The 13,225-nt window shown below is 39.9% G+C and overlaps 1 protein-coding gene across 1 annotated transcript; it reads right to left on the minus strand.

Annotated features, from left to right (window-relative positions):
• Nucleotides 1-3,196: 3,196 nt before the first annotated feature.
• Nucleotides 3,197-10,095, minus strand: LOC115798800 (OX-2 membrane glycoprotein-like). The gene is made up of 6 exons (XM_030755773.1): nt 10,027-10,095; nt 8,725-9,063; nt 8,258-8,608; nt 8,058-8,145; nt 7,869-7,948; nt 3,197-3,315 (listed from the first exon to the last, which is right to left on the minus strand). Exons 1-6 carry the CDS (start codon nt 10,079-10,081, stop codon nt 3,197-3,199), a joined length of 1,032 nt encoding a protein of 343 aa, XP_030611633.1. The 5' UTR covers nt 10,082-10,095.
• Between the last annotated feature and the right edge of the window lie 3,130 nt (nt 10,096-13,225).

Raw genomic sequence — 13,225 nt, forward strand, 5'->3', positions numbered from 1 at the left:
AGCGCATAAATATCTGTCGTCGATTGCAGAAACAAACAGGAGAGACATTTTCAGTTTAAGCTCTTCGTTACCAAAATGTCAACAAAAAAAACAAAACGCTCTCATAAGGAAGCCGACACACATGACTGAGTCAGACATCATGCCTATGCCACATGATCTAACACCCACAACAGAGCAACTGTCACACAAAGTTCAGGAAAGTTTACTGGTCAGTGTGGAGATGTGAAAATGACTTTTGCGATTGGTCAGAATTAATCCACGAAAACGTAATAAATGTTAGGTTTTTTTTTTTTTTAAAGAAGGAAGACCCGTTTTTTATTTTATTTATTTTTTTATTTAAATACGCCAGCTTCTAGATTTTTTTGACAGTGTGTAGAACAAATCGAACTCCCAGAAATTGTAAAATCAACCAAACACATCCAAACTTTTTTTTTTCTTCCAAAGGTTTGAGGAAAGGCCGGCAAAACGACGCCGACTGAGCCCCCAAACAGCTGCGGGGCTCTCACAATGAACACAGCAGTCTCTTCTCATTATATTTTATTTTATAAATTATGTTATTGCGCGTTGCACTGAATCAATAAGCAACCGAAACAGCCATGTTAACAGAGAGAGTAAATCGTTAATTTATTTATAACATTTTATGAGACACTTTGTTCTTTACAGTCTTTACAGCCCCCTCCGACGGACTAGCAGCAGAACACTGATGGATGGATGAATGCGTTAATCATAATAATTGATAATCTGGTATAATAAGCAGGTTTGTGTTCAATTGTTCTGTGAAACAGTGACACAGACATGAAATGAACCTGCATTAACAGGTGGAGACAGCCACATTGGCCAACAGGTGTCACTGTGGAGACGTTTCAGATCATTTCGAAACACAAAGCTTTACCATCACTGCTCAGTACTGACTGGTTGCTGAAGGCTCGCTGCATGACCCCTGAGAGAGGGAGGAGCATGGTGGTAAGCAACTGCGTCTTGGTGCCTCTCACCTCCATCAGCACCGCTTTTGTTTTTCTTTTGCTTTTACAATACGGTCGAGTTTGGAATTACCCGCCGTTATGTTATCGGTTTTTGTTTTGTTTTTTCATTGTTGTAGTTTACCAGAAATATTTTATGGGAGAAACCTGAACCTGATTCCTGGTTTTTCTGGTTCAGGGATTTCTCCATCTTTTGTTTGTTTCAGCTGCCATCTCTTTTTTGTTTATGTGAAACCAAGGTCCAGGTGCCGCCAGTGGTGGGCAGGGTTTTCCCCTTCATCAGGGCAGGTTCAGACATTACAGCACCTGTTTGTCTGAACCTGGAGTTACGGCGTGTAAATATCTTGGCATCATGTGGTGTTTCGACTTCACGGGGACTGATTTGGACGGCCCCGCGTCCTTTTTTGACCGGGAAGCTTTCGCGCCCCTTCAGACGCTTGTGGAAAACCTCGCTGATTCTTCCCACACCTGTCAGGGCGGGACCTCAAATCAGAGGCAGGTACAGTAACTAAACGCAGGAGTGTGGTACTGTAGGAGGAATATTCCCCCTGAGCTAATCTGTTTAAGGCCCTGCTGCATTGACTCCCTTCCACATCAAAAAGCTACTGTTTTGTCGGTGTGGGTTTTGGCTGGTTAAGCCGAAGACGTTTTTGGTTTTAAATGGTTTGAACATGTCAGCTTAATGCTGAAGGCTTTCTTGGGCTGTGATACTGTATGTTGTACTTGTATTTATCCACCAGGGTGCTGTGATTAATATATTGTGTGTTGGGCAGCGTTGTTTCTTTTTTAAACATTTAATTTTTTTAAATTAAGCTTATTGATAATTGTGTATTTATATATTAGATTTAACCCTTATCAACTAAATGCATGTCTACGGTGGGCATTTGTGTGCACCCGCTCCGGCTTGGTACCCTTTAGGTTCCTTGGGTCACATTTGTTTGTAACTGTATTTCATTATTGGAAGCATGTTGAATGACAGCAGCGTTGCGGCATCTTATGTTTGAGATATAAATTTAGGGACACCGTACAGGTTGACTCCAGACTCCAGATGTTTCTAACATTCGCATATTTGTACATGCCTGCATATTTCTGTAGCAGGCTGTCACAATAAGGAACGTCAAAGGAGAGGCTGGGTGCGTGCAGTCTAAAATAATTATACAAATCTAAATGTTGGGTATTTATTGGGAACTAGATTACATAGATTCTAATTTAGATTTCATCTAGTTTACATGAAAACAGTGTTGGTGTCAGATGTGTCAAAATCTGAAGTCACAAAAAGTCTGATTAATGTTCTTCTGCTAATCAAGGTTAACATTGTTAAATAACAGACTCATACATGCATGTCCCCAAATGTGTAAATAATATAATAGAACAATACTCATTTTCACTTACAAAGTGCTTCAAATGTTTGTGATTATAAGAAATTCACACAGCACAAAACAGACCTACATGTCCCAAAAAACTGAACAACTTTGTTTGACAGAAAAGTTAGCTTTTTCTTTTTTACAGCTGTGAGACTGAAAAAGGAGTTAAAGTGCTGCAGTGATCCAGTCAAAATCTACTCTCTAACCTCACTGAACTACTGCACTGAGACCCTCTGAGAGCTCTGCTCAAACAAGACTGCAAACCATGAACCGAAGCAACTGTAAATTAGAGTAGACCAAAATTCCCCCACAGCAAAGTAACAGACTGCGGTCTGAATAGACTGTTACTTCAGTACTAAACATGCTTAAAAAAAAAATTTAAAAAACTGTTCAAAACACACATTTGATTTCAACATAAAATTATTACATTTAAACGAAACAAAACATGAAGTCAAATAAGACATACAAAATGAACCTCACACACTTTGCGCCTTCCTTTGAAAAAACAAGATGGCGCCGGTGTGTGTGGCTAGCCGTCTGTCGCTGTCATGTTTGTTTATGTTTCTGCTCTTTGTGGCTCTCTGCACTAAAGGGATCAAGTCATTGCTGGTTTATGATCGCCAAACACTTTTGGATCTCCGGCCACCTATTGAAAATTTAGTTATCTGTGATCGTGGCGGACAGTATTCGTTGCCTCCATTCCTGGCACAAATTCCAACTTACCTGTGTTGAGCTTCGGCTCTGCCCTCTCGGCGGTGGCGTCGCCGTCGCCGTGGTAGACGCGCAGGATGGGTGGTAAAGCTGAAGATGTCTCAACTGCGATTCTCTACTGTTTTCTGGGGAAAGTATGGATTATCTCCACGCTGCTTTGTGTCCCGGCGCTTCCTGGATCCCATTGATGCCTGCTTGGTACCTGTGGTTGGCCTGGATGAGGCACCTCGACCCCGCCGCCCGTATTTGCCTCAGCTCCGCTGTCGCGGAGTGAATTTTCGGAACTTGAGGTCAGTGCACCGTGGTCCAGCTGAAGTTCAGGCTCCTGTTCCAGTTCCTGTCAGATTTGGCCTGGTAAATGCCAGATCACTGGTAAATAAGACTTTTATCCTTCGGGATTTTTTCAGCTACCATGCGCTGGATTTCCTCTGTGTGACTGAGACATGGCTGAGCGCTGACGATACAGCGCTCTGTCCGAACTCTTACCAGCTGATTGTTGGTATTTTAGCTCCCCTAGGACTTCGACGAGAGGAGGTGGCACAGTGGCTGTTTATAAAAAGGACTATAATTGTAAGCAGTGTTTTTTATCACCTTCATTCTCCAGTTTTGAATGGACTCTTTTTGAAGTGGGTCGCTCTAACCCGGTACTGTGTGCGGTCATCTACCAACCCCCCAAATACAATAAGGACTTCATAACCGAGTTCTCTGACTTTTTAGCTGGAATCATGCTTAATTATGATCGTGTCCTTATTATTGGAGATTTTAATATCCATGTGTGTTGTCCTGATAAACTATTGGTGAAGGACTTTTTAAATCTTATTGACTCTTTAAATTTGGTACAGTATGTATCTGGTCCTACCCACGAGCTTGGGCACACACTGGATCTTGTTCTCTCTTATGGTCTTCCTGTGTTAAACCAGGAGATTTGCAACACTGCCTTTTCCGATCACATGCCTGTATTATTTGAAGTTGGGTTGTCTCATACTACAGTCAAAACTTGCGCCCCTGTGCGGCACTGTCGGATCTTCAGCCCTTCCACTGCTGATCAATTCTCTGCTGTTTTTGACCAGTTCTATACTCCCCCTGATTCTATTTCCTCTGATCCTGAGAAGCTCAGTGTCTGGTTTAATTCCTCCTGTCAAACCATCTTGGACTCTGTGGCTCCACTAAAATCTAAACAGCCCAAAGCTAGATCTGAGCCCTGGTTCAATGATAGAACTCGTACAATTAGACGGGAGTGTCGCAGAGCTGAACGCAAGTGGAAGAAAGACAGGCTGCAGATGTCACGTCAAATTGTAAAGGCCCGTTGGCGCTATTATCAAAACACTGTTAAAGAGGCTAAAAGAGAATACTTGTCAAATATCATTGCATCCAACTCCCATAACCCACGCCTGTTATTTAAAACTATCAACTCTGTCCTGAATGCTTCACAGTCTGCCTGCTTTCAATCCTCTTCTGATATGTGCAATAAGTTTTTACACTTTTTTATTGATAAGGTTGCCACTATAAGGGCCCTCATCCCGGCCCCTGTCTCTGACCCTTCTGCCTCTGTTCCATGTTTTGCTGTTTTTAACCAGTTTGAGCCTGTGACTCTGCCATTCTTAGAGGATGTGGTTCATCATATTAAGCCCTCAGGTTCTCCCTGTGATGTTGCTCCTCCTTGATTTCTTAAAGAGGTTTTTCCTAGCATAGGACAATCAGTCCTTGACATCATTAATAGCAGTTTGTCTTCCGGTGTGGTCCCTGTAAACTTTAAACATTCTGTCGTGCAACCTTTAATTAAGAAATCTGGCCTTGATCAATCTGTACTTGCTAACTTTAGGCCCATCTCTAAGCTGCCTTTTATTTCTAAAATTTTAGAGAAGATTGTCTACACTCAGTTGAAGTCTTTTCTGGAAAACCATAATATTTTGGAGGTTTTCCAATCTGGATTTAAAGCCCTCCATAGTACAGAATCAGCACTGTTAAGGGTCTTTAATGATATTCTCCTGGCATCTGATTCTGGTGACTACGTAGTTCTTGTTCTGCTTGATTTAAGTGCAGCTTTTGATACAGTTGACCATGATATTTTAATATCCCGTTTACAGTATCTTGTGGGTATTCGCGGCACTGCTCTGAAATGGTTCAAATCTTATCTAGCAGACAGAACTATCTCGGTTAGCTTTGCTGGCTCTGATTCCTCCTCTGCCCCCGTTTTATGTGGGGTTCCACAGGGCTCAGTTTTGGGGCCCTTGCTTTTTTCACTTTATCTGCTTCCACTGGGATCCATTCTTAGAAAACATGGAATCGCCTTTCACTGCTACGCTGATGATAGCCAAATCTATGTGCCATTAAAGAAGAAGGATGGATTCCAAATTAAATCTCTTCTTGCATGTCTTGATGACATTAAAGCTTGGATGGCCCTAAATTTTCTACATTTTAATGAAAAAAAGACTGAAGTGTTGGTGCTTAGACCCAGTAGCTCTTGTGAGCCTCCGCCCCAGGTTGACTTGGGCCCTTTGGCCTCATATGTTAAGCCCATAATTACAAATCTGGGCTTTATAATGGACAGTGATTTTAAATTGGACAGACAAATCAGTGAAGTAGTGAAGTCTAGCTTCTTTCACTTAAGGCAATTGACAAAGGTAAAACCTATCCTTTCTAGGCAGCATCTAGAAACAGTGATACATGCCTTTATTACATCTTGGCTTGATTACTGTAACGCACTTTATGTTGGAGTCGGCCAGTCTTCTCTTTCACGTCTCCAGTTGGTTCAAAATGCCGCTGCACGTCTCCTGACTGGAACACGTAAAAGACAGCATGTTACACCTGTCCTGGCTTCACTCCACTGGCTGCCTGTGCACTTTAGAATCCATTTTAAGGTCCTTTTATTTGTTTTTAAATCCTTAAATGGCCTTGCTCCTCCTTACCTTTCTGAACTGCTTTGCTCCTATACTCCTGTCCGAGATCTTAGGTCATCTGATCAGATGCTCTTACGCATACAGAGATCTAAGCGGAAGCTCAGAGGGGACCGAGCCTTTTCCATTATTGCCCCTAAGTTGTGGAATGAATTGCCTTTGCATGTTAGACAATCGCCTTCACTGTCTATTTTTTAAACTCATCTTAAAACTTTTTTATACTCTCTGGCCTTCAACCCAGCATGAGACATTGATCTTATCTATTTTAATGTTTTACTTTATTATCTAATTATTTATTTTTAATTGTTTTTCTTCTTTTAATATATATATATATATATATATATATATATATATATATATATATATATATATATATATATATATATATATATATATATATTATTTGGTGTACAGCACTTTGTATTTGCTGTGGCTTTTTAAAGTGCTTGATAAATAAAGCTTGATGATGATGATGATGATTTTGCACATGGCAATAAGAGACAGATAAGATAAGATAAAAATTTAATGATCCCATGACGGGGAAATTTGAGCATTACAGTGCAAAGTACAGAGAAAAATGAGAGAATGAATAAAACAAATGAAATAAAATAGAATGGAAAACACTATATACATAAAATATATATCAATATCAATACACATTTACATATACACACATATACACACACATCAAAACACATATACACTGTACAGATATCAAAACACTATATACATATATACATTCCTGGTGAAGTGTCTGTGTGGGTTCTCAGTCATCCAGGTCATTGTGTTCTCTGAAGCCTGAAAAACACGACTGGATTTATTTCTTGATTTGTTTTTTGAAGACGTTTCACAAAAACTGCTTCATCCCAAGAACAAACAAACAGCAGTGTTTTCACATTGTGGTGCATGTGATTTTGGAAATGAACAATAGTGACTCAATGAACAGCGAAAGGGGAAACTCCACACTGCATTCTAAGTACCAGGGACTCTCCACCACTTGGATTTACTGTACAACTGAAGCAGCCTTTTGGATGAAACTGCTTCAAGGAACTTAAAGAAGTCCAGTAACTTTTTTCAAGCCCCACATACTTCCTGGTGGTGGTTTTAGCTGATCACTTGTTGGTCTGTTGTTCTGTTTGTTCTCCTGATTCCGTTGATCTGCTTATTGATTAAAGGTGGTTGGATGATTCAGATAAAAACAAAATGTGAGAATATTACCGCTCCCATTAACACCATAATTGTAAATTCTGTTTAACATTTAAAAACAAACTGTACTACATTTATACTGCATATTTAACTGAGACATTTTATTGCTATAAACAAAACTACAATAATTTGAATTTCATGCCAGCAACACATTTCAGATCATTTGGGTCAGGGGTGACAATGACTGGAAATACTTCTTAAAGTACTTAAATCAAAACCTGGTGGAACATTTTACAGCCAATGAGGTTAATCAGCAACAGGTCAGAAACATGAATGAGTATCAAAAGAGCCTCAGAGGGAAGCTGAGTCTGAGCAAGGTAAAGACGAGGAGGGGCTCATCAGTCTGTGAATCTGCTGTATTTAAAGATTCAGAGAATCCAGAGAAATCTCTGTACTCACTGAATGACCATCATCTTTGGAGCCTCAGGCAACACTGTGCTGAAAACAGAAAAACGTCTCTGGGACTGTAGGACTGACACAAAGTGGAAAACTGTCCTGTGGTCTGACCAATCACCATCTGAAATTTCTTTTGGAAATCATGGACTACATCTTCCAAGTTACAGAGGAGAGGGACCATCTACTGCACATGGTATTGGATAGCTGGACATCAGTGAAGGGACCATTAATGCTGAAGGACATGAACATGTTTGAGAGCAACCACCCAAGTGGCAAATTTAACATGTAGAATATGAATTATCAAACTGTCTTACCATCAATGTCATTGGATGATTTTGTTGTGTTTTGTTCTTCTGAGGTTCCTGAGTGACAGAAAGTCAGACCTGCAAATATTCTAACAGATATCACAGGACAGATGAGGGTGCAGATTCACCAAATCATTATCATATTAACAGGAAAAGACATTACAAGAAGACATTCATGAAACTAAAAGTGAAAGTTACCTTTTCTTTTTCGTTAAGTAAAAAAGTATAACAGCACAGACAAAGACCACCTGCAACAATACTACAGCTACAATGATCCAGGTGGAATCTGTGAGAAAAGCAGGAAAAATGTGACACTGAAGTCATTTTTATTAGATCCCAGTCAAACTGAACCAGATATAATCAATCTAGAAATCTGTGACTTGGAAAGAGTTTCTCACCACCATTCTCGCCATCATCATCATCATCATCATCATCATCATCATCATCATCATCATCATCATCATCAGGAATGACCTGAATGACCTCTATCTGAGGAGCAGAGAGCACTCGTGCTGCACATCCCACCTGTGTGCTGTTTCTCTGTGAACCTGAGAGCACAGCTGTAGTGGTGACAGTGAATGTAGCGTTGGTGTTGGACACACTGACAGTGTTGTACTGGGAGAAGTTGAGGTGTTGTTGTGAGACACTGAGTGTTACAGTGGGAGCAGGTCGACCAGTCGCTGAACAGGAAACAACCCACTCTGCAGTAGAGTTTGACTCTCTGACATCAAGAACAGGTTCATGCAGCTCTGAGAAGGAGGAAGAATCAACATGTTCTCACAGAGACACCAGCTTCTAACACATTTATGTCCACTATGATTATTTGACTCTCCTGTTGTTGGTTAAAGAAGGTAAAAGTCCTTACCATAGACTTGGAGGCAGGTTCTACCAATGAAGGAGCCTTCAGGATAAGTGTTAAACAGACAGAGATAGCAGCCTTCATCCTGCTCTGTCACATTCCTGATGACTATGGAGCAGTTCTGCAGTGCAGCATATTTAAAATGAAATTTATCTTTAAATCCATCATTCACTCTCTGACCAAAGTACTTGTTGTAGGAGGCAACATTCTCCTGCACATCAGGTGAGATTTTCTGCCATGTGACCTGAAGGACGTCTTTAGTCTCCAAGAGCTGACAGCTGAATTCAGCATCTTCTCCCACTGCTGCCAGCACAGTCTGCTGTGTTTGGATCACTGCTGTCAGAGCTGCAAGGAGGAAATGACATGGAGTTTGACTGGATTCCTGTTGATCAACTGTGATTAAATTAGTAGGTATTTCACTGCTTGAAAACTTTTGATGAATTTCCCAGACCTCTACAAATAACACACAAGTTTCAAACTAAATCCACAGTCTGGCAATTCTACAGAATTAAACCAGAATGGACTGCACAGCTTCCTGCTTCCTCAGTCTGTTTGACCTTAAGGTGATGAACATAAACATCAGTGTCCAGTTAAAGATTTTAGATTCTGGTTTTAACAGAGGATCTGCTGAGACTGAGTTGTTCACTTTGTCCTTCTTCCCTCATTCACAGAAGAAAAAGAACCAAACATACAGTAAAGGTTTGTTTTACATGTACTGCGTCTCCTATAACTCTCATACTATAATCTGGTTATAGTGTGAAATGGCCAGTTTCACTTTATCTGACATAAAAAGTATGAATGAAATAAACATGTTATTGAGCTATAAAAGACTCATAGCATGTGTTTCTTCTGTTTCTGTTCAGACTGATTTTCATTGTTGTAACAACTGAATGATGCAGTTTATTACACACATCTTAATCAATAACAGTGAGTGGTTCTGGTTGTAGTGCAGTGGTAAAGATTTGGAGAGTAAAAACAGAACAGAATATGATGTAATTAATATTCATTAGTAAACAACTTGATTAAGAACTCTGATTTGTTTATATGTGGAGCTTCTCTTCCAGTAAAAGCTTCATGAAAATCATCCAAATTCACTGAAACTGAATTTAATGCTTTCACTAAATGTCTCAGCCTCTAGTTCATGTGAATATAATTTCTTCATCGCTTCAAAGAAAAAAATCTATGATATATCTATGACCGCTTTGAGACCAATTTCTCTCCATATAACTTACGAATGAAATTTTTTTCTTGTCTCTGCCGCCAAACACAGCTTTACAAACAAAACACATAATGTTTAACACAACTTACCTTTAGAGAAGAGCATGGAAAGAGAAAACAAACGTAGAATAGCACAGATCATCATGCTGTAACGCGCTGTTTCTCACTGTGTGCCTTACATGCGGTGTGGAAAAGGCTGCCTACAAGGAACTGTCATGCTGGCCCTTTAAGGGGGGCGGAGCTTAGACTACCAGTGTGCAGCATGCAGACGAGCAATGGCAGAGAGGGGAGAGGAGCTGAACCAGAGTTTACTGTCTGAAGTTGGTGGAATTATTTGCTGTTTAGAGTTTGCTAGCCACCCCAGTTTGAGTTGTGTGCGTGAAAATACAAGTAAGTGATGTTGACAGTAAATTGCATAGTGTATTTATCAAAATATACCTGTTTCACCCTTAATTGATATCATGCTCTGTTCGCATGCACATTTTAGTGAGCGCTACCTACGTGAGTTCCGTGTGTTGTACTTTTGTAAACCCAGTTTATTGAGAAACATTAATGTTGCAGTCATGAAGAGTGTCATTGTGATAGTATTTCAGTTATTTTGGCATTATTTAGACACTGTTGTCACATTATTTGTTATCTGTTTTAGAACCACACATCCAGTTCCTGTACCATAGAAATATAAGCAGTAAATTCCTGTTGCTGAACCCACGGGAGTGCGACTCTACTCTTTTTTGGAGTTCTAACCGGACTCACCACAGTGATCCAACCCCTCCAACCAGCCCAAGATAGAACCTGTTTTACATGTGGTATAGAGAGACATACATTTCGGGGGTGTTAGCCGTGGTGTGTATATGTGTCGGGGAGCGCCCCATGGTTCTGGGAAAATTCCCTGTGCTTTTTGCGCTGACGTGCGCGTTTGGGACATTTGTATAAGCCTTACATACAAATGTTACCAGAAGTGTGTGTGTGTGTGTGTGTAATGAGGGCGTGGGTGTTTAGATAACCAAGGGACTGCCCCTTGGAGCTGATTTCTGCATTACACCACTGGAACAAGTCCTGCTATCAGTTCTCACACTCAAGCACAAACTTTGACGCTAAAAAGCGGAAGTTCTTCCTCTGGGACCCCCCACAGCTCCACACCCCCGGTGCACCAGCACACGCACTTAGGCGCTTCAGACACAGTGTCTGAGTTCATAACAGTTCAAAAGACTCTTGACTACACCTGTAAACAATGAAAAGGACCCTGACTGCAGCCTTCTGTTTTCAGTTTTTTGACCTCCCTCTTCTTTTTGAACCTTCACAGAGCTGATCTGTCGATCTTTCTGTCCTTTGCCACAGATCTGATGGATTTTCCATCCTTAACATCAATAAGTTTTCTCTCCATCTCATCCAAAGGTGTAGAGCCCAGCTGGTCCTTCTCTTACACATTCTTAGCATAGCTTTTCTGCAATGTAAAAAAAATATATATATATATGACTGACAGTTACTGGCTTTTAGCAGGGGTGAGTTAAAACACTGGTTCAATTTAGCCCATGGCCTTTGACTCATTTTGCCCCATTTTGGACAAAATGTAGCAGTTTAGCTAACAAGGCTAATCTTTAGCAAAATGATTCACATGGTTTTATAGGTTGAGGAACCACCAACATACACCATGCGCTACAATACCTTAAAATTTATGTAACTTTCATTAATAATGACATGCTAAGACTCATGTTAGCTAACTTTTTTCATTTTTTTAACAGTGTTTAGGGAGCAAATATACATAAACACACTTAAAGTCACATTAATGACCTGCATAATCAGAAGAATTAGCATTTTTGCTAACATTTCATGTAAAGTGTGTTTTAAATCTGCACCACTGATTTGTGTCGTGAAATTACCTCTGCATCTTCTTTGTGCCACAGCAACAGAAGCACACAGAGCGAATGCACCGTACCATCATGACATGAAGAACACTGAACATTAAAACCTGTTTTCATTCTAACCGCCAATAGTCAAGCTGGGAAAATATATTAGTAGACAATGTCAGAAAATACTAAAGTAGATGACTATTGTTACTGTTGTAGTTATTTTAAAGGTTCTGTGATGAAATTTAGAGGTCACTGAGCACCCTAAAAAGGGTCTAAACACACAAACCTTTACAGAAAGTATTTCTCCCTTCAGTTATGAACTGGTTATAGCTGGCCTGCTCATACTCAGCCTCTCAAAGGTCAAAGCTGGTTGGGTAACATTTGCTAAGATGAAATTCATTCATGTAGATCAAAATGAAACTTTTATTTAAGGGAGAGCTTAACAGACAGATGATTGTGGTTGTCAGAGATATTATTCTGATGTTGTCCCCTTCTAACTATTTTCATTAAACACCAGCAGGATAATGTGTCCACAAAATGAGACACAGGCTGAAAAAAACATCTTTTGTGTACCTCATTTCATCCACTGGGAGGCGCTACAGTTTCGTTCCTTTCGCACTGACGCCTCTGAACTCTCCATTACCACTCTGATTCCACAGCAGTCGGTTTAAGCAGCGATATCATCAGTTCAGCTTTCCTGCTACAAATTTACAGGCCTGAACAATAAAAGCACCAGTTTAGATTCTAATTTAGATTCTGTGTCCACTGCAGTTTCATCTCATTTAGTTTATCTGAAAACTGTTAGTGTGAGACGTTAAAGTCTGCAGTCACAAAGATCTGCTTCAGGTTCCTCTAATCAAAGCTGTCACTGACTGACACAAAGAGACTCACAAATATTGAGCAAAATTTCACCGAATATGTGAATAATAACACATTATCATCAAACTAATTATATTTTTTAAAATCAGTTGCAAAGTGTCTCAAACAATTGGAATAAAAATCCACAAAAACCCCCAAAACAAACCCACATGTCCCAGGAAACTATTCAAGAGTCAACAGCTTTATTATTAATGATTAAATACAACAAAGTTACAGCGATGCTGTGTTAGAGTGACACTCAGAACAAGAAAGAAACCGAGATGAGAAGAATAGATCATCATTAAAATATAAAATATCAGAAATGTCAGTGTTATAAGAAAAAAGGAAATAACGATTGAAATCTGCAACAGAGAAGGATCGAACGATCCCAAGCACAGGAACAAATCTGTGACTGAAGAAGTCACAGAAAATTATTACTTCACATTATTTTTTCTAAAAGCGATTCTCCAACCTGCTGCTAAAAATACTAAGTACTCAACACAGCTGAACACCACTAAGACAAAGGAGATGGTAGTAGACTTTAGGAGGACAACACATGTCATTCAACCTCTGTTCATCGA

The sequence above is a fragment of the Archocentrus centrarchus genome, chromosome 2 (genome assembly GCF_007364275.1).
Source record: "Archocentrus centrarchus isolate MPI-CPG fArcCen1 chromosome 2, fArcCen1, whole genome shotgun sequence".
Taxonomy (NCBI): Eukaryota; Metazoa; Chordata; class Actinopteri; order Cichliformes; family Cichlidae; genus Archocentrus; species Archocentrus centrarchus.

What these genes read in the sequence shown, in the direction of transcription:
- LOC115798800 (XM_030755773.1), bottom strand. Translation starts at nt 10,081, where the DNA reads ATGATGATCTGTGCTATTCTACGTTTGTTTTCTCTTTCCATGCTCTTC. An exon ending in TTCCATGCTCTTCTCTAAAG is followed by an intron (nt 9,064 to 10,026) that starts GTAAGTTGTGTT and finishes TCCTCCTTGCAG; the next exon opens with CTCTGACAGCAGTGATCCAA. An exon ending in ATCATCCAATGACATTGATG is followed by an intron (nt 3,316 to 7,868) that starts GTAAGACAGTTT and finishes ACTCCGCGACAG; the next exon opens with CGGAGCTGAGGCAAATACGG.